Raw genomic sequence first — 20581 nt, 5'->3', positions numbered from 1 at the left:
GCATGAGACAGATTTTCCTAATAAAATGCATGAACATATTAGCAGCAAGAAAGCAAATTATCTCACCGACAGCTGCTCATATCAAAGGCTATCTATTTTTTTGTTTGTTTTAATCGATTCCTTCTACATTGAACAACATGCATGAAGTTGATTTTGGAAGGGCTATATGACTTTGCAGAGATGCTATACTTTTTCAGTCCCTATTTATTTATTTTATGCTTTTACTGTACAGCATTTTCTTCTTTTTCTTTTCCACCATGACTTAAACAAGGATTCAAAACTGTGGAGCAATATTGAAACTTAGTATTTTTTCAAGGACATCAAACTTCACAACTTCAGACATTGTTTAACTTTGCAATAACCAGATAAGAATTTTAGTATGCTCTTTGTTGTATAATTTGGGATTAGTATTAGTGTACTTTATGGAAGAGAAATGCTTATTTTAAAATCGATATATATTATAATTTATATACTTGGTTTTTCAACATTACCAGATATACCCATATACCTAACTTGAACCACTTGAGCAACTTTTCTGCAGTCGGAATTACTGTTTATCTGTTCACATTTAGGTATGTACCTAAGAATCTGGAAAAACATAGATGGTATAGACAGAAGTTGTTTTGAATCATTGCTAACAGCCAAAACAACAAAAATTTGCTTTAAGTTGGAACAAAAGCTGGAAATAGTGAATTCTTTCTGTGAATTACAGCCAAAATAAATTATTGCAAAATATAAGTAATGTTGAGGCACTCAAAATTAATGTTTGAAGTCTTCAAGCCCAATTTGAGCATGATGCCAATACAGAGAACTGCTTTGCTTAATTTTTACATATTTTTATGTGTTAATTTGTTAAGTTTCTTCTTGGTGTCTCTTCCTTCCCTGCTACCAACCCTGGCAGAGAGGACAGCCTTGAATGTTCCCCTGAGTCCAAAAGATTTTGCCAGCTGGAGTTTAAATTACTGGCAGAGCCTTCCAAGCTGAACAAGTCTAAGATTAAGAACAGATAAAAAAAAAAAAAAAAAAAAAAAAAGAAAAAGAAAAAAATTCAAGAAAAAAGGAAAAAAAAAATGGTCCTCTGAATTACAGACTGAGCAAGAAGCCTCTGATCATGGCACTGATCCAGTACCTGCTCATTCACACCTTTCCAGAAGCAGTGGTGCACAGGGCATGTGGGATTTTGTTCACAATGAGACTTTTGGTAGCAGAATTCAAAATCTGACCGTGCAGCTGTAAGAATTTCTCTGTAACTCCAGGTGTATACTCCCACTCTGTTTTGACGTCAAAATCAAAAGCCAAATATTATGAGAAAAATGTGAAACTTTAGGTGCAGGATCTGTTCCTACTTATAAAGCATGTGCCATATCAGAGAAAACCAATGGGATTCCTAAAAAGACCCAGAAATTTGAAAGCTGTCAGGCTGTCTTATTTGCAAGAAAAACTTATAAGGAAAAATTTTGCATCCTCTTCACACCACTGTCCAAAGTCTTTTCTTCCAGCTAACAAAACAGGAGATGCAGCAGCTCTTTTAGCTCTGCAAACACAAACACTCCTAAGTAAAACCACTTGCTATTTCATAACTTCTGAAGTCAGCTGGTTGAAGGGGAGAAGATACGTTATCTCCTGATTTCCCCACATGCAAGTGTAGTTCTGTGAACAAATTATAACCTGCCAATGTATCCACAAAAGAACAATAACAAAAAGCATTTCTCTTTCTACATTATTTATTATGAAACTGCCAAAGAGGACAAAAAAAAAAAAAAATCAGCAAACCTCTTTAGTCAGTTCTTCCTAATTAAATCTGTAACCCAGCACCAAATAAAAGCAATGATCTTTGCTTTGAGATCACAAAAACAATTGAAGAACAAAAAGGGCCAAGATTGTCACTTGGGTAAGAACTGGCAGCAGAATTCCTGGTGCTCTGCTCCCCACACCTGGTGTGAAAGAGGGGAAAATCAACCCTGTGTTCCATGGGTGATGCCCAGACCCTACAGCAGTAATGGAGCAAAGGTGACAGTGAGCAAAAATCAATTATTTTTTTTGCACTTGGACTCTTAAATGGGTGGACCTTCCACTTCGTCGCATTGCTGCTGCTCATCCTATCCTTGTTGCCTGACCTATCCAGTGACCTGAGGCAATGAGATGAAAATACCTCCAACTGTGTCATCTTCTCTCTCCTCTCTCCCTCTGCCACAATGTTTGCACTTAGAGGTTGTTCTTAAAGAACCCAGATTTGAATCACTCAGGCAAATGCAAGTTCACTTGCTCAGGCAAAAGAAGCATCTCCTCCCCAGCACTTCATGGTGCTCCTCATACATCAGTCAGGTTGATAAATCTCTGCTCCTACTTCACGCAGCATTTAAAAGGTTGAGCTGCACCCAGCCATCACATCCTTCTCCTCCTTCTCAGGGTGAGAGCAGCTCCTGGGATGAACAGCATGGGGCAGGTTTGGAGTGGATTGAGGCCTTTTTGCAGTTTTCAGCATGGTGTAACTGAGCTCTCAAGCCTCTGAGGAAGAGTGGAGTGAAGAAGCTGCAAGGAGTGGTTGGTTTGCTGATCACCATGAGCCCAGCAGAGAAAGGCAGGGATTTATTACAGCCACACCTGGGCCAAGAAATTACCAGGGATCTCTGCAGCTGTGGGGGACTTAATAAATGGCATATTGGAGAGCAGAACATAAATCTACTTTCCTAGGAAAATAATAAAAGTATGGAGAATGGTTGTCTGGGGGTGATCTCTTTGCACAGCTTCACCTTCACAGAGAAGCGGCCTGAGAAGAGCCAACATCCCTGCACACCCTGTGGTCAGTGCCTTGACTTTGGGATCCTCTCCTGCCCAGAGGTATTTCCCCATTCTGATACTGGACTCTGAAATGTTGGAGCACACTGCATTTATTATGCCCAGCACTGTGCTTTTTTGGAGATAAATTTCTTTTTTTTCCTTCAGGCTGGCCATTTTGCTCCTCTTGCATCACCACGCCCTAAGTGTTCATTATTCTGCGTCTGTTCCCAAAGTGATCAGAAGTCCACAGATCTGCCGTAACACAGCCCCCTGACATCAGGCTGGAAATTATTCCCTCATCCAGGAAATAGCTGGGACACGCAGCTACTGACGGTTGCTGTGGAGAAGGACAGAGCTGCCCAGCTATTCAAGGTTTTCCAAGCTAAGTCACATGCAGCAGAAGGGGAAGACGACAGTTTTTCCTGCCAGCTTTTGAGCTGTGCTAGCAGTCTTAATCCTGCTGGACAAGAGGAGCACTGTGGATGCTTCCTGAGGCTGAGCCTGCCATCGTGGTGGCTCGTGCTGTAAGAGGCCTCAAAGCTCTGTAGAGGTCATAATTTCCTATATTTCTCCTACCAAGTAGCGCTTGTGATTTTGAGCTTTAGATGGATGAAGCATCAAAGCAAGAGGCCCTCAGCCCCAAGCAGTGGCAGACTTGGATCTGCTCTAGACGAGGCTGTATTGAAACAATCAAATGGACTCCATTCCTGAAAAACACACATGGCAACACCATCCCAGAACTGGAATTTTCCAATCTCCAGCTAAAATTAAGCCACGATGCCAAACCAAAGTGGTAAAACAAAAGAGAAGCAATAAAGGTGCATGAAACAAAGTCAAAATGAGAGAGGAAAATGGGAAAGAGAATGGGCAAATCCAGAGCTAAACGGTCAACACGTGTTTTGAGTCAAAGTAAAAATGTTTTGCTGAAAGATTTGCCAAAACCAATACAGGTCTATGAAAGAATTCAGCTTTAATAAATCAATGCTTCTCAGAAAAAAGGGGATTTGTGTTTCAAAAAATTCAACCACCTCCGTGTACAGAGCTCATCAAGTTCAGCTTTGCTGCAGGTATGTATATTAAAAACCTGAATGCAATTTGATTAGTGCATTTTTGTAGTACAATTTGTTCTACAGGTGCTGTGGTATAAAAAGGTCCATCAAAAGTCAAATGCTGTCTGTGACAAGATTTCTACAAAGTCCAGTGAATTAGGCCTGGAGAGACTGGGAGGCTGAAGCTCAAGGTTAAGTAAATGCCCTCTAGCGCTCTGAAATAACTAATTATTAAATGTGTATCTATTATTGAAATTATATTAATCATTTTATTAATTATGAAATGTTTTAATCTCTTACAAATTAGCATAAGAGCACAGAAACAGCTGTTCTATTTTTATTTTTTTTTTTAGTTTAAACATGTTAATATAAGTCCTATATGTTAACACTTGAAAAACTTTCTTTCTGATGATGGCCTCCAAGGAGCTGCAAGTACTTAATCATGTGTCTAAACTGAAACCTTTACAGGCCCAATTAGATACATGATTAGGTATCTCTCACAAGAAAAAAAAAAAAATGAAAGAAAAAAAAAAGAAAGAAAAGGTCTGGCAAAAACCTTGGAGGTATGAAATGAAGCACATAGATAATGTTTCAGAAACTTAGACCCATGTGGTTTTTGAAGAGTGAAAAGCACTTGTGATCAAAGGGGAGAAAGTTTCAGGGGTTTTTAACAAGGCTTTTTGATTTTAAATCATGTATTATTAGTCTGGGCCACTCTTATTTTCATAAAGTCAAGACACTTCACACAATGTAATTTTGTACCCATAACACTGCTGAAGTTAAAATCCTGAACTTAACTGTACTTTAAAAGTTGTCCAGGTTGGCTGCTCCACTGAAACTAGTGAATATAATTTTTAAATTGAATTTACTCCCTGTGTTTTTCATGCATTTCAATAAATATGACTCCTCTTTAAAAGCAAGCAAAATGCTCAAAATACAGATTGAGGTCTTTCAAAGCCACAAACTAAAATTAACATTTTGAGATTTTCCAGCAGAGAGACTCATGATCGTGAAACAGGAGCGAGGAGCCTGAGCAGGGATGAGGAAGGAGATTTCTCCTTTCTCAAATGCACAATTTGTCTTTGTGAAGACTGAAACAGCTTGAACAAGGACAGCGGTGCTGCGTGTGACTGCAGGTGCAGGTGAGGAGGGAGACACACCCACGAGGTGTGACACACAGGGAGAGCTGTGAGCAGGGGTTACACTGAGAGCCCAGGTCCTGGGCAGGACAGTTTTGTTGTCAGGCGCTGTGGGAATCACTGTGAGAACTTAATGCCAGCCCCAAAACAGGCAGAGCTGGGTGACAAGAGATTTTGTGGTGGACTGAAACTTTGAAACTGAGATAATGGGAAATTTCGGAAGGAACTTCCAGACAAAGGATGATTTGAAACAAAGGGCTTAAATTCAAGCCTTCTGCTCTCATGCAGAGCCTGTTTTTTTTTTTTTATCCTCTCCCTTTTTCTGCCCCAAAGAAGGGACTGGCTCCAAGGCCCCAGTGGGAGAGAGTGACTCACTCTAAAGCCACTGCACCAGGCAGCTGCTTGAGATGTGGAGGACCAAGATGCTGGGCAGGGAGTCTCATTACTCACCACTTGCATAAATCTTTTAGCAAAAGCAGTGAGGAGCCACAGCTGGTTCCTGTGAGTTCCCAATCACCTTCTGAGAGGGAGAGAGTGCTTTCAGTAACTTCTGAAAGTTGTGGCACCCTGAAGGAGGGTACAGCATGACACCCCTGCATTTCCCTGCACAAAGGCAGATGCATCTGGCAAAACCTGAGTCCTCTAGCCAGCAGTGTTTGATTAATTCTGATAGTCTCTTTTTGTAATTAAAAGTGCTGGAGAGCCATTCAGCCTCTAACAAATTGTTTTGGCTCTGTTTAGTCTTATTTTCTCTTGTAAAAAGTTTGATAGTCCTGAAATGTCTATTCCTGGGCTGCAAAGTGATGAAATATTTATTCTTTATATACCAAGGGCAAGACTTTGCAGGAAAAGCCTTTATATAAAAGGCAACAACCCAATACCAATCAAGGTCACTTTTAGAACAAATGGTATGTTACCACAAACCGTGCTAACTAAAACTTCTGGAAAGAACACTGTAAAGGCACATCTTGCTTGAAAGCAGCGAAATTCACAAAAACAAACAGCAGGTTGGAATTTGTCCTAACTAAAGACTAGATTACAGGCAAAATGTTCAGTTCTTACCCTAGTCTTTTAGAGGGACTTATGAAATACACCCTCATTAAAGTCTTTTTTATCCACAACACTTTAAACAGGTCATAAACAATTTGGAGTAGGAACAGAAGGAGTGATATGACAAAATGCTTCTCTGCAGATTAGAGCACAGACTCCTGAACTTAAGTCCTTTTTCCTGTAACCAGTTCCATTAGGACTATTTCCACATGCAAAGTTTTGGAACATCATACCCACAAACTATAAAGGAAAATTAAAACAACAAATCAACAGTGTCTGAGAACAGCCAGATCATAATGTTGCAGCAGATGTTGGGATTTGTTCTCAAAGAGCCAGACTTGCTTATAAATGGGTTCTTCAGTGCCTGAGCTTGAAAGATCTGCAGCTGCTGTAAGTTCATCATCCACAAAAATTGGGACAGTACAAACTGCACATTTCAAGTACTTCCGAGTTACAGTCACTGGACCGAGTCCAAAAACACCTAAATATTCATAGTTAATGACCAAGTTCTGAACTTTTAACTCAACACAATGTTAAATGTCAGTCATGCTATTTGCAAGAAGGAACTTCCTTTGACAGAGAGGCCTGCAGGGAAATAGTTGAGCTGTCCAACCCCCTCTGTGCTGAGGCTGAAAGTCTCAGGAAAGCAGGATATTCAGCTGGAAAGCTGGTGAACCTTTTGGGACAACAGGAAACTATTCAAGGAGAGACTGCACCATAATAGCAGAGCCAGCCAGCTGGCACTGAAGATAGATGAGCTTACAGGGCAATATTGCACCCCAAAAGAAAGCTGACAGGTGTGGAAGACATCTGGTTTAGACTGGTGAAGTCTGCCATGTGATTGTGGCAAACACTTGAAGTGCCTGTGAAAATACCACGAGGGAAACAAGCAGCAATTTAGACCAACCACTGGCCCATGAAACACTGAGCAAGAAAGAAAAAGAAAGTTATGGGACAACATGCCTGGGATCCAGAGATAGCTCCCCAAATTACTGGCATCTGAGAGACCTGAAAGTGGTCAGCCTTGTACACAGCCTGTGACCAGCTTCTCTTGCTGCCATCATCGGACACAGAATATCCACTGTTCACCTTCAGGACATTTATCACGGAAGAATAGAATAGATGTGAATGGAAAGGACCTCCAGAGATCACCTAGTCCAGCCCCCTGCCGAGGCAGAGTCACCTGGAGGGGGTGACATGCCCAGGTGGGCTTTGAATGTCTGTCTGGAGTCCATTGACAAGATGCAAAGACACCAAGGTGTGCTCAGGCACCAAAATCTGGAGCACCCACAGATTCATGGTCAAAACACTGCTCAGGCTGAAATCTTACCTTAAAACTCTGCCTGTCTTCATCTGCCAATGTTGCTTTAAGGCATTGACAATGTAAGACAACAACGTTTTAGTTTCTAAAAACCCACGCGCGCCGGAAGAACTGAAACAAAACACGCGATAAAGGAACCGCTTCCCATGGCATGCATGCTGCAAACCACCACCGAGAAAAGAAAAATAACAAATGCTTACGTTCATAGCAGTAGGCATCAAACTTGCTATCGGGGTAAGGGAAGCCTGTTTGGTTCTCATAGCGGTACAGGGTTCTCACCCCAAGTAAACCCCCGCCGCACTGGGGCCGTGCCACGGAGGCCGGGTACCGGACGCTGCCGTCCGCCAGCCACCCGTAGTCACACTGGTCAAAGCCGTTCCTCCAGGCCACGTAGAGGTTCCCCACGGAAGCCAGGACCCCGCCTCGCTCCTCACACAGCTCCCTAGCTTCCTCAAAGGTGAACTTCTGCGGGGCTGAGACGTGGACCACTTCATCTGCAGGAAGAAACAAAAATAAAAAGTTACAAAGGCTGAGTAGCGCGTTCCACCATATCAATCAGTTCCAGAGTCCTGCAAGGTTGGGGATTTTTTCCCAAAACAAGAGTATTTTTTTCCTTAAAGAGAACTGTAAACCAAATGTTCCAGGCCTGAATTTGAAGGTTAAACTGCCACAAAGCATGAGCATTTATAAGCAAACCTTCTGCCATCAAGTACACTGCAGCTGGACACTGAGTCCCTTCCTTGGTCTCTAGCAGAGGTAACAGCAGCCCTGAGGCTCCTCTGTGACCCCTGTTAGAGTTTGCAGCTCAACTGAGTTAATTAAATCCAGTCCACCAGAATTTACTGTTTCCATAAATCAAATCTTCTACTTCTGCAAGCCCCCTACCTGGCCCTTGTAGGCATTGCTAGAATCTCTCTTCAAACACTCAAAAACCAGGAAATATTCTTCACTGGCTGCTCTAGAGCAGCTTCTAATGTTTGATTTCCATCAGTCTTCCTCTTGTCCCATTTGGAAACAAAGGTGAGGAAATTAACAATACATGTTGCATGCACAAAGCCTTCTTTGTGCAGAGAAGTTGAATTAGTCTAGAATGTTGATAGCTTCCAAGGAATAACAGTTTGTAAGCAATAGCCATCCAGTTGGACACTAAAATAAAGCAAATAGCATGTCTAATATGTTGCTTCCAAGGTAAATCACCATTGTGCAGTTGTCTTGGTTGACTTATTCACAAAAACACCCTAAAGAAAAGTCAAGCCTCTCATGTTCATGTCCTGGGAATGAAGCAGTAAACTGACCCTTTCCCAGTTTTTGCTTAGACTTTAGATGAAACCAGCCAGACCTAAAATGACGTGCTGGTGTTCCAACCAGCAGCACAAATTCAAAATATTCGTAGCAAGACAGCCACAGCAGGCCAGGACAGAACAGCCACTGTTGCAGGAAAACACTGCTTTTCCACTCTAGCCATGCAATCTGTCTTACCCCTGCACAGGTCTGAAGGGAACACAGAAAAATGCAGACAGAAACTACATCACCCCGAGCAGTTTCATTCACATCAATATTACGCTTGTTTGGGGCCTGAAAGGAATGCAAGTGTGAAAGGAGGCAAGGTGCCAGCTTGCTTTTTCCTCCTAGGTAGAGGCTCTGATTTGTTATTACAGCTGTAGAGCCAATCCCATAGTGTAACTTGCTTTATGCACATTGTGTGCAGCTCCCAGCTTGGAGGAAGAGGGACAGAGTGTGTCTAATGGAGAGGGACAGATAAGGGAAGCAAAGAGCCATTTGTCCTCAGAATGGCTCATTCAGCTCTTCAGACCACGCAGAAAATGAGCATTTTTTGTTACATCCTTTTGCATCTGCCCGCCAGCTCTGCTGCCGTGTCCTGTACAGAGTGATGGGTGCAGTAATCCCACAATCCTGTCCCAAAAGCAGCACCATGGAACAGGGGTGCAAAGAAAGGCCTCTCCAGAGGATTGTTCACTGATCTGCTGACAGCAGCCATGATGTATATGAAAACCAGTAGTTAAAATGCAATTTAATTGCAATTATACAGCAGATATCAGTCCAGTTAAATGAGGAGGTGAGAAAAGTGAAGAAGAACAATGAATTTTAAAAAGCTAATTGCAGACAATCCCACCATATTTCTTATGAAGGAAACTCATAGAATACACAGGAAAATGGACAAACAGTGCAAGATTACTAGAAAAGCAATTTCTCCATCAAGTGATTGGGATCACTGGCTCCAAATGGAGCTTGTACACCACATCATTAAGGTTAGTGCTATTTATTCCTCTGAGCGGTCATCTGCACTTAGTTAAGCCAGAGATACTTAGTGAGGGGTTAAGCCTTGGTGTAAGATTTCAAAATGCAGCGTTCTTCTTTAAGAGAGGTCGCTTTTCAGAGAACTGACTTACCCAAGCTGCACTTTCTGGGCAGAAGTTTGCCTCAAATTTGCCTTGGAATAGGTCTGTGTCTGCAACAGTGATAATCCTGCACACTCAAAAGATGAGTGTCATACCTTTCTCTGCACTGAATATATTCTACTGACCCCACATGGGATAATTTTGTTCATCTGTTAAACTCAGCTGCTGTCAAACAGACAAGATCTTTGTCAAGAATTGTTTTACCGAAAAATCAAACCAAACCAATTAAAAAAAAAAAGAAAGTAAAAAGAAAACCCACATATATTTAAGGAAAAACACACCTTAACCAAAACAATCCATTAAGTGAAATCTAAAGTATTTGACACCTAACTGGTATATTCAAGAATTTGTGACAATAACGTCACAAAGAAGTCAAAAAGGCAGCAGGGCAATGAGCAAAATTCCATAATATACCAAATAAATGTGCATTTATTTCAGGAATGTTAGTGATAAGATAAAGGGCAAAGATATTAAAACATGTCATCTTGTAATTGCTCTAGTTAGAGAGCATTTTTCTATGATTCCACAAATCTAATTTTTAAAAAATTGGGCAAAAGTCATATTGCAAATAGCAATTTACTCTAGGAGCTATGACTCCTCCATTTGTCTCTCCAGTTTGAAAATAGATTAACATTCTCTGTGATTAAATGTATACTTAATGGGCTTAATAATTGTTGGGATGAAATGTGAAAAACAAAAGAAGTGTTTAAGATACATGGATCCAGAAACATTTTAAAGTATGTTCTGCTTCTGCAAGCTTCTCAAACCACCTTACAAAAAAAAAAAATAAATTAAACTATGAAGGTTTTCCTGGAGCTTCTTGATCTCATTCACTTCTAGCATATGGCTGAAACAACACAACTCCTTCAAAGTGCTAAAGAGAAAAGGACTCAGTCTTGCACAGAAACTTCTAAAAAGCAAGAAAAGTAATTCTGAAGTTAATGAAATTGTATTTAATGAAATATATTTAATACATGCGGTCTCTACAATTTACTGCTGTTTTTGAAAGCACAACAGCTTCCATATTTAACAGGAGGACAGACCCCACCACACTCTTACTGTGTTTTTATTAAGATGACTGGAAGCCCCTCAATTTCCCAGGCAAAACCCTGAAAACAAGGAAATTAAGATGGGAAAACTCATCCGCTTGACAAATTACATAGCCCCCAACACCAGGCAGGACAAATTCAATTCAGCCACGTGCATTGTTTTTATAGCTGGAGCACGCCCTGAGTAACCCAGCAATACTCTGCAGGCAAAGCCCAGGGCTGAGGCCAGCAGATGAAGAAAACCTGGTTCTGCAGAACCAGGGGGTGGGATGGAGAATGTGACAGTGTTTAGGCTGCAGACAATAATGTAATGTGTGTTATTGCAGGCTTCTGTTCCAAACCAAGCTTCAGGCTGATGGAGGAGCCTCAGTGGTCACTGCACTCCAAGAATCACCAGGATTTTCTTCTTACATGTGTTTGTTTTGCTTGGTCAAAAGAGAGACCTGATGAAAGTCAGGCTTTTTCCATCTCCTTACAAAATATAGGGGCAGATGAAGAAGTCAGATTTTTTCTCTTGAAGGCAAAAGCTGATTCACCTGCAATCCCTGAGGAAAAATTCTACAATAATCAATTCTACAAATCTGATCAGCTGATTTTATAGCAAGTTTCATTGCTTTGATTCACTTTCCTCAGGAGATGTCTGGGAGAGCTGGGCACACTGGTAGACGCGAATGTCATGAATCACACAACTTAAAAGCAAGGTGGGAAAAAGGGCAGGCTAGAACCAAAGTCTCACACACCCTCTGTTGACTGGGGTAGTGGTGCTGGGTTGATGTTTGGACTTAATGATCTCAAAATTCTTCTTACCCAGCCTTAATGATTCTGTGATTATTACTGTCTCATCTGGAATTTGATGCTCATGAGCTTTACCTCATGGTCAGGTGCTCAGATTCTACAACGTTCACAGTCATCCAAAGCCAGGCATTAGAAAATGCAGAGGGATATTAATTATATGAAAAGTTAATCACTCCCTTAGGAGGAAATGCTTAACTCTCACAATTAAACAAAACAAAACCAAAAAAAGCCAAGACAAAACCTTTCCAGTGCCTTTCCATTTTAGTTCCTCTGTGACAGTTTTGTTTGAGGAGAAGAAACACTATTTCCAACTAAGAATCTGGGAGCGCCTTTTTTTTTTTTTTTTTTTTTTTTTTTTAGCATAATGTATCTGTGGTGGACTCCAGACATTTGTTTCTGAGAGTTGGAACCCACCAAGTTTATCAAACAGAGATGTCCTTTGGGAGTGTCAGAGCACCTGGATTCTGTGACTACAGCTGCAGATCAGGGTACCCCTGGATCAGAGACAAAACCTGGCTAAGAGTAACAAAATGCCATCTTCTCTGAGGTTATACAGAGCATTCTAAGGGCATTTTCTCACCTGCACTTGTAACCTGTGGTTGCTGTCCCTCACCTGGACACAGCCAGCAGGTAAAACCCAGGCAGTGATGAAGCATTGCCGTCACAACTTTCTTTACCTCAAAACCACAGAATCTGTTCAAAACTTCATTCCTAGGACATGGTCAAAGGAGCGGGGATGCCATGACCACTTTGAGGACTAAAACATTTACCCTCGTGCCTTCAGGAACAAGAACTTCCTTATCCCCCTCCTCTCTTTCTCTGCTGTTCAGGGCTGGTTCTCTGACACACAAGGGTAATAAAGATGTGTCCTTAACAATGTCACTAATTACCAAAACCACTCTGCAGGGCTGGAAAAACACAAACATCAGCAGCTTGGTTCAACTTCAAGGCAGGAGTCTGGACAAGATGAAGAAGTCTTTTTCTCTTGCACGTCAGAACAAGTCAGTTGATTTCTTTTGATGCACAGCAGCAATAATTTAACTAAACTTTCCTGAATGTCTTGAGCCTATTCTGTGCAGACCTGTTGGCTGAACAGGAATCCTCTTGAGAACTTAATCCTGCATGATGTCACACAACCCAAGGCTGGATATGTGTCCAGTATAATGGAAAGTATCATAATTCTACCACAGGCCTTGAACTAGAGAAAAAAACATGATTTTCTCTGTGTCCCAGTTTTGAAACCTAATCTAGTTGTTGCTCCAGAATCAGAATAGACCCCAGAGAAGACCTTTAGCTGCCCAAAACACAGAAGAAACTTCTCACCTGAGGCCACATTTTAGACTAAGACGCCTTTAATTATGACTATCATTCTCACAGAAATTTCCATGACAACAGCAAAACTGTATGAGAGTAGGTGGAAAGTATTCAAAGGACATCTGGTTTTGGTTTTTATCCTTCTTCCCTGCGCTCACTGTGGGGGGAGGTGGTACATGGAAGGAGGGCTGTAGAATCTTCCCCACAGACACCCCAAAAATAACTCTGTTAGTGTGAGGGCCCCATCTCCACATGATGGGGGCTTGTCAAGCATACATGGGCTCTGATGGGTTCTGGCCAGGAGACAATCCTGGTGGGGTGGTTTGTGCTTTGGCTCAGCACAAACTCACTCCACCACTGGGCTTTGGTGGTGGTTCTATCTCCATCTCTGACACCACAGCGCTGCCAAATTAACCACACACTGCTTGTCTGAAGAATTCAAACTCTTCCTCACCCATCACCCATCTCCCTCCAAGGAGACACCCGTTCAACTGGTGGGATCCTCACCCAAACCTTTGCAGCTCAATCACTTTTAAATCTTCAACCATCAATAATTTCATGCAGTTAAAAGTACCCTATATGTTTCTGTTAGTGCTTGGTACACTGAAATAAATGATGAAATATGAGGAATGTGAAACAGTTTGTAATAAAACATCCTGCCTAGTACCTTTTTAATGATACTTTGACTCCAGGTTCTCATTTTTAACTCCAGGAGCTCAGAAACTTTCAATCCTTCCCACAGTTTTTCTTCTGACTGTCGCAGCAAAACTCATACTATTTAAATTAGAATTGTGCAGTCTTTAATCACTCTGGCTTTCCTCAGAACAAGGAAATGGCAAGAGTTAGCCTAGATAACTGGTTTCAATTTAAGCTAATAGTTGGTGATTTAAGGAGAAATCCACGTCTCTGGCTAACTTCCTGATTCCACATGGCCAAAAAGGAATAAAATCGAGATGGAGTTGCTCCTACAAATCCTCAGTGCAAATACCCAAATTAGTACTGCAAATTCAATGCACATTTATTTTAAAATGTATTGCAAGAATTCCCACCACCATTTATGGCCTTCTGGGGTAACACACCAACAGCAGCCAACAGACCAATAAGTGTTCAATGACTTCCATGGTGACATCCTCATTATAGCTCAAATTTTGATATCATTAGTCAAGCTTGTGCCATGAATAGTCATTCCACTGACACAGACCCTCCAAATAAGGACCTCTCTAGTGCCAGCAAGACTAATAGATTTGGCATTGAATCAGGGCAGGGTACACAGCAGATATGAGCTTTAAAATTCACATGGAAAAAGTTTGTATTTAAGCACACCCTAAGTGCCATGGATTCATTTTGCTATGAATTAAGTCATGAGCTAAAGGTCACACCTTGCAGGATCAACCTTTGGAGAATAGGGCCATCAGGGTAGAATTTTAGCTCTGGATCTGTTAAGTTTCCTACCAACACAGCAATCTAGTTTACTTCAACCTTCCAATACCTCCACTGACATTCTAAATTTCCATCTCTGTTTGGGTGAGTTTTTCTGAAGTATAAACTCATAGATGCTGTGTATCATCTAAGAAGCTCCTCCTCACTCAAAATTAACCTCTGTCCTAACAGAAACTGCTCCTGTTACACAGAAAAAGCTGCCTTGGCTCCTCCTGGAAAAGGGAGTCTGGCTCGGAGGCTCAAGTTGCTGTGAAGGCACTGAGGAATGGTTTATCCTGCACAATGTGGCACCGTGTCTTCCTAGCACGTGCCTGTTTTTCCTCATCCAAACAGAGCAATTTAACTCCTTTGCATGTCAGCAGAGCCTACCTACACTGTTTCTATGCCCTGTACCCATAAACTCCTCCTGGAGGTCATAGAAGTTGTTGTCACACTCATGATCGTTTTAAAACTTTTGAGAGAATGAGAAAAATAATAAAAACTCTCTCACATACACACAAAGACCAACAAACAAGAAAACCAGCTAAGAAATATCCAAACCAAAATAAAACAAACAAAACAAACATAAGGAACCCAAACCAACCAACCAAACAAACAAAAACAAAAAAAAAAACCAATAATAACAAAAGAGAAAAGTTGGAGAGTGTCATTGGCTAACTATTATAATAATCTGACACTAAACTTGTTCAATATAATGAACCAAATCTCTCCAGCATTGTGCTCTAGCTTATATATTTGTTAAAATCTGGATGTTTCACATGACCATGTCACCACAATCCAGCTGACAGGGCACAACAGTGGGACAGAAGTGTAGATGCATCCCAAGAAGGAAACCCGTCATAAACCTTGGCAAATGGCATTTTATAATAAAGAAGGACCAATTAATGTCCATGAGAAATTGAGGACCTGTTCATTTTCGTCCATGAGGACTCCACAGTCACTGCAGCCTCTTTGAACCACGAAACAGGTCCAGGTTGTTCCAAGCAGAGACCATCAGCCTCAGTCAAAAAATGCTTCAGTTTTGACTTAAGTTGTATTTTTGAAAGTTTAGTGATAAATTTTGACCCTGAGAAACTGCTGGCTCACATGCAGCCAGGACAATCTGCTCTGTATTAGTTACACTTCTCTGTTCTTGTAAAGGGAAAAGAGCAAGAGGTTGTTCTTTACCCAAGAATTATACAGATTGTGTTTTTGACTAAACCTTATTTTTGCAAGCTAGGAAAGACACAAACTGAATTTAAAAACATTGATTTAGAGGAGATTCAAAATCCAATCCCATCAAGGACTGATGGAGGATCAAATGTCATGAATTGTAGGTGTTCACAGGTGCTGCTCACTGACAGATGTAAACGGGACATAACTAAAATGAAACAATGAAAAGCACCAACAAAATTCTGTCACTTAATTTGCAAGTTCAAGTTACAAATTCTCAAGCATATATGTTTTCTAGAGGCTTTGCAATACCTGTATTGCTTGTATTGCATAAATCTCCAAGTTGTCTAGGATATATCTTCAGCTACTAAAAATAAAACACTTATTTCAGTAACTAAAATCTCTCTAAGAAAAATTTGCATGACCTAATCTATATTAAGACAGATTACAAACAAACACTGACCACCTGCATTTTGCAATTGCTTTTTAAAAGTATATGTACATTTACAAAGACAGGCTTGCTCAGAGCCGAGGCTAATTTATTGTTCTGCTGACTTAAAGAGCACTAATTTAAATGTATAACAGCCAAGGACTATCCCTGAGGATGTTTAGTTATGAATTATCAGGGTTTTTTTAGAAAGGAACTGTGGAACTGGCATGCAATAAAAACCTGTCAAACAAAAGCAGTGTGACACACTCAGGGCACTGTAGTAAGTGGAGAATGTACTTGAGTCCTGGTTGCAAAGTATCTGTGTAATAATTTTACTAAACTATGCCCAGAAACTATGAAGTTTGTTTCTTTCTGAATCTGAGGTGACCCATTATTAAAAAGATACTATTAAACATAGATGGCAATTCAATATCTGTCTAATTCTATGCCACAGACATATAAAAAGACATAATTACATACTTTATGAACTATAATACAGTTAGCACATATACTACATCTATCTTTGTATAGACTTATATATAGCATACATAGTTTCTCAAACATTAAATGCATTTCTTCGAAAATACTGCTATGCAACATTCAAAAAATAAGACATTTCAACAGCAACTTTTGTGAGATCTACTGCACTAACTATAGGCAGCCTGAACCCTGACTGCCTCTTTGTAGACTCCACACTGGCCTTTAATTAGGACCTGCAAGACCACAAACTGTAGGTTCCATCCATTTGGCAATTCCCTTCAGATCCAGAGCAGCCAAAACCTATTTTAAATGGAATTTTCTCTCTCTCTGCTCTTCCACGTGAGGCTCCCCAGCCACTTTTTAAGCCTTGCAGTGCACTTCCAGGCTGTACAGGCCCATCTCACCTTCCATGTGCTCCACGTAGCAATAAACATCGTAAGTCTCGTTAGGGAAGCGGCGCCCATACGTCCTAACTCCTTTCTTTCCCATCTTATCTCCAAAGCAGCCAACTCTTGGATGTCTAATTGGATACCTGGAAATGCAGAAGATTTATTATTATGACGCCTTAGGATTTCAGCTTTTCTGTTTTTCAAATCCTGAATTGCTTTAGGGTATAACTCTAAATTCCATACATAGTATTAGTTGCAGTATTCACATTTTGGACAGACAAAACAATTCCTCTGGGCCTGAAACTCAAGGACACCCTAGAGCATCAGGCCCCAAAAGTATAAACAAAAGTGAATTGGGGGGAGCAAGTTTTGGTAAATTACTTGATTACCTGGAGCTGGAATTGGAGAATTAATCCCTGATATGCAAATGAACCAAACTTATAATTGTGTGAAAAATTTGTGAACCATTGTCCATCTTGGGTGTAGCTTCTGGGAGGCTTTTGCCTGTCCAAAATGCACATTTTGAAGGCCTTTAATAAATACCCACTTTATTCTCTCAATCTTGTCCAGCCTCTGTTCCAGGCAGCCACTCCAAGGCATCAATTACAACAAAACAATGGTTTAGGTCTGCACAGGCCAGGCACACAAATTTTGGGTAAAAACGTGATGGGGAATTTTGAAAGCCTCACCTGACAGTCTGGTCAGACACCCAGCCAGCATCACACTGCTCAAACCCATCCTCGTAGGCTGCTTTCAGCTGCTCTGGGCTGGCCATGACGGCGCCGTTGTCCCGGCAGGTCTGGTGGGCCTGTGTGAAATTCAGGGTGTACCTGCTCGTGGCGGCCCGGTAGTGAAACACAACACCTGGAAGGCAAAAAAACCCCATCAGTGGCACGTTTTGGGTTCTTTCTGCAGCCATCACTACTCTGTAACCCAAAAAACCCCATCAGTGGCACGTTTTGGGTTCTTTCTGCAGCCATCTCTACTCTGTAACCCAAAAAAATCCTGTCAGTGGCACATTTTGGGTTCTTTCTGCAGCCATCACCACTCTGTAACCCAAAAAACCCCATCAGTGGCACAATTTGGGCTGTTTCTGCAGTGATCACCACTCTGTGACCCTAAAAAAACCCCATCAGTGGCACATTTTGGGTTCTTTCTGCAGCCATCACCACTCTGTAACCCAAAAAACCCCATCAGTGGCACAATTTGGGCTGTTTCTGCAGTGATCACCACTCTGCGACCCTAAAAAAACCCCATCAGTGGCACATTTTGGGTTCTTTCTGCAGCCATCGCCACTCTGTAACCTCACCTAGGTGTTGTCACAATGCTGAAAACAGGTGGGTAGAAAAAAGTGGGTACCAAAAAGTGAGATATTACAGCAGAAATTATGTTCTCCCTCTAGTGGCTCCTACCAGTAATGACAAAATACCCCCCAAAATGTGTTTTTTTCCAGCGTGTTTTCTAATCAGTGATGGGCCTGGTGTCCATTTCTCCACATCAAAGACCACTAAAAATATATAATTTATCACTGTATGGATTTTGGTCAATTTTCCATAGCCATATGTTCCTGCACATACCACAAATGGTACAAACCAAACAAAGCATGATTTTATTTGGGATTTTTCTGGTTCTGACAAAGACCTTGACAATTTCAACAGCTTCTGGAGCACATCAGACCTTTGGAGAGGGAGGCCTGGTGTGAAGATGGTTTTGTTTAAAGCAGGATATGTCTAGAAGCCACACTCTGTTTTCTACGCACACACAATTCCCACTGAATCTGAAACAGCTAGAACAAGCCATAAAGGGCACTGAAGTGGCAGAAAACAGCCATCCCACCTTACAAAATCATTTCCCTCTATTACCACTGGTTTTTACAGTTTAGCATCAAAGGCAAGTCCCTTGCAATACCTAATTGCACTCTAAAATCCTTAGAAGTGTTTCAACGCCATAAAACATCCAGAGACTGGAAACAAAACAAACCAAAACAAGCCCCTGAACCATTAAATGTTCCTTGTCTCTGATGGTTTTACTGGAGTACTTCATGATGAGGAAACAGCATACTGTAATACAGTTTGGGAAAATGGTAATATTGTAGCAATAACTAATTTTACAAGTCTTTGCTGTTAGAGCATTGTTGAAAGATGAAGTCTGCTAGTTCACAAACAAATAGAAACACAGGTCACTAAGCAAATTGTTGATGCAAGATTTTCCAACTTATTTAGAAATCTTTTTCTCATGCAGACAAATTCAGTAAAGTCTTGCCAGTCATCAAAAATCTGCATGTAGCCAAGAAGTAGAGAGTACACATTTTTCTTCTTGTCATGATTCACTAAGGAATTAATACAGAAAGTATTTTCTGAAAACTACTCAGCCATCAGATGCCATTATTTTTTATCGAAGCCACTCGCAGAGAAACAGGAAATAAAAGAGGAAAGGCTGGGAATCCCCATATTTCATCATTTAATAGGGAGTCACACACCAGCTGTAGCCACTAACTGGAAGCTTGCAGACCACCAGCATCCTCATAAAATCGCTTTCAGAACTGACAAAGCCCATCACAAACAGTTTCTTGCAAGCAACAGTTTAATTTCAGCTTCAAATGTATCCAAGTGTTGTTTGGCAACAGTGACAAGTGAAGAAAACACCCCGGGAAATTATGGCTGTGTTTGTATCATTGCATTAAACTGTCCAGGTGCTTGAAATTCAGTCATTAAGAGTGTTAAATTGTTAGGTTATTTCACAGAATTATTTGGCTCAGGCCCCACAACACCATTCCAAACAATTTCTGGGCAGATTTCAAGAACAAGCAGAGAACAGGGACAGCTTCCAAAGGGAATCTTCATCCTGTGCTGGGAGCCAAAGGAGTGCTTCAGTGTGGATGGGGGACACCCTGCTCCCCACAGCATGTAAGCCAACATCAGCATTTAAACCTTAAAATCACAAAAAATATAATCTGGAGATTTATATTTTTTAAACATGCGGTATGCATAAAAATATTTATTTTAATATATTCGGAGTTTAGTAGCAGTGGTTGAAACTGTGAGCAAAACACCTGCTGGTATAAATGAGGATTGCTATATTAGTAGCACAGTAGTAAATAAAAACAGGATTTTAGGTGGCCTGCTTGGTGCTCTGGATCTAGAATTTAAAAATGGGCAACTTTTGCAGAGCTCCCAACAGAAGCAGATAAAATATTTACCCTGTTTCACAACTATGAACCCATAATATTCACAGCTGTGCATCTGGCTTTACTATTTGTTGTTTTAACATATACAAACATTTTAAAACATTTTTTTTATAACATTGGCATTTCTGTAATAAATCATATTTGATGCTGAGTCAGAAATGTCCAATTACATGAAGCAATTTGTTAATTCATTTTGTTGTTTTAATCGGAATTAAAATGTATTTTGTGTGAATTTGGATTGTTTCTTTTTTATAAATGTTTTCCAAAATTGTTTAAGTGATAGTATAGGACTTCAAACTGGGCACAGGAGTTTCTATTCCTCAGTGTGGCCACCAAAATGTTTGTTACCTTAGAGGTGATGGCAAAATATCGCTCTAAAGCTGTATTTTTTTCCTAAAGTTTCCTGCTGCTTAAACATACGAGTGCATTTTCCACAACCAGCTATTTCATCCACATTCCTTCTTTTCTTTATCATGTTGGAAGCACCACTGCCCGCGTGACACCCGAACAAGGCGCAACGAAAGAGTTAAAATCCCAGCCAATTTAAAGTGGATTTCGCCGAGGCAAAGAAGAGCCTTTGGTCAT

General features: G+C 40.8%; 1 protein-coding gene across 4 annotated transcripts in view; it reads right to left on the bottom strand.

The window, feature by feature from the left end:
• The window catches only part of VCAN (versican), a 100398-nt gene that overhangs the window by 58170 nt on the left and 21647 nt on the right, over positions 1-20581 (bottom strand). For all 4 annotated transcript variants that reach the window (XM_077790095.2, XM_085567008.1, XM_085567010.1 and 1 more), the window contains exons 4-6: positions 17499-17673; positions 16825-16952; positions 7541-7834 (exon numbers count right to left, since the gene is read on the bottom strand). In XM_077790095.2, coding sequence (XP_077646221.2) covers positions 7541-7834; positions 16825-16952; positions 17499-17673 — 597 coding nt within the window. The remainder of the gene's footprint in view (positions 1-7540; positions 7835-16824; positions 16953-17498; positions 17674-20581) is intronic.

This window comes from Lonchura striata, chromosome Z (assembly GCF_050655825.1).
Source record: "Lonchura striata isolate lonStrDom1 chromosome Z, ASM5065582v1, whole genome shotgun sequence".
Classification (NCBI taxonomy): domain Eukaryota; kingdom Metazoa; phylum Chordata; class Aves; order Passeriformes; family Estrildidae; genus Lonchura; species Lonchura striata.
This window is presented reverse-complemented; position numbering and strand designations above follow the sequence as displayed.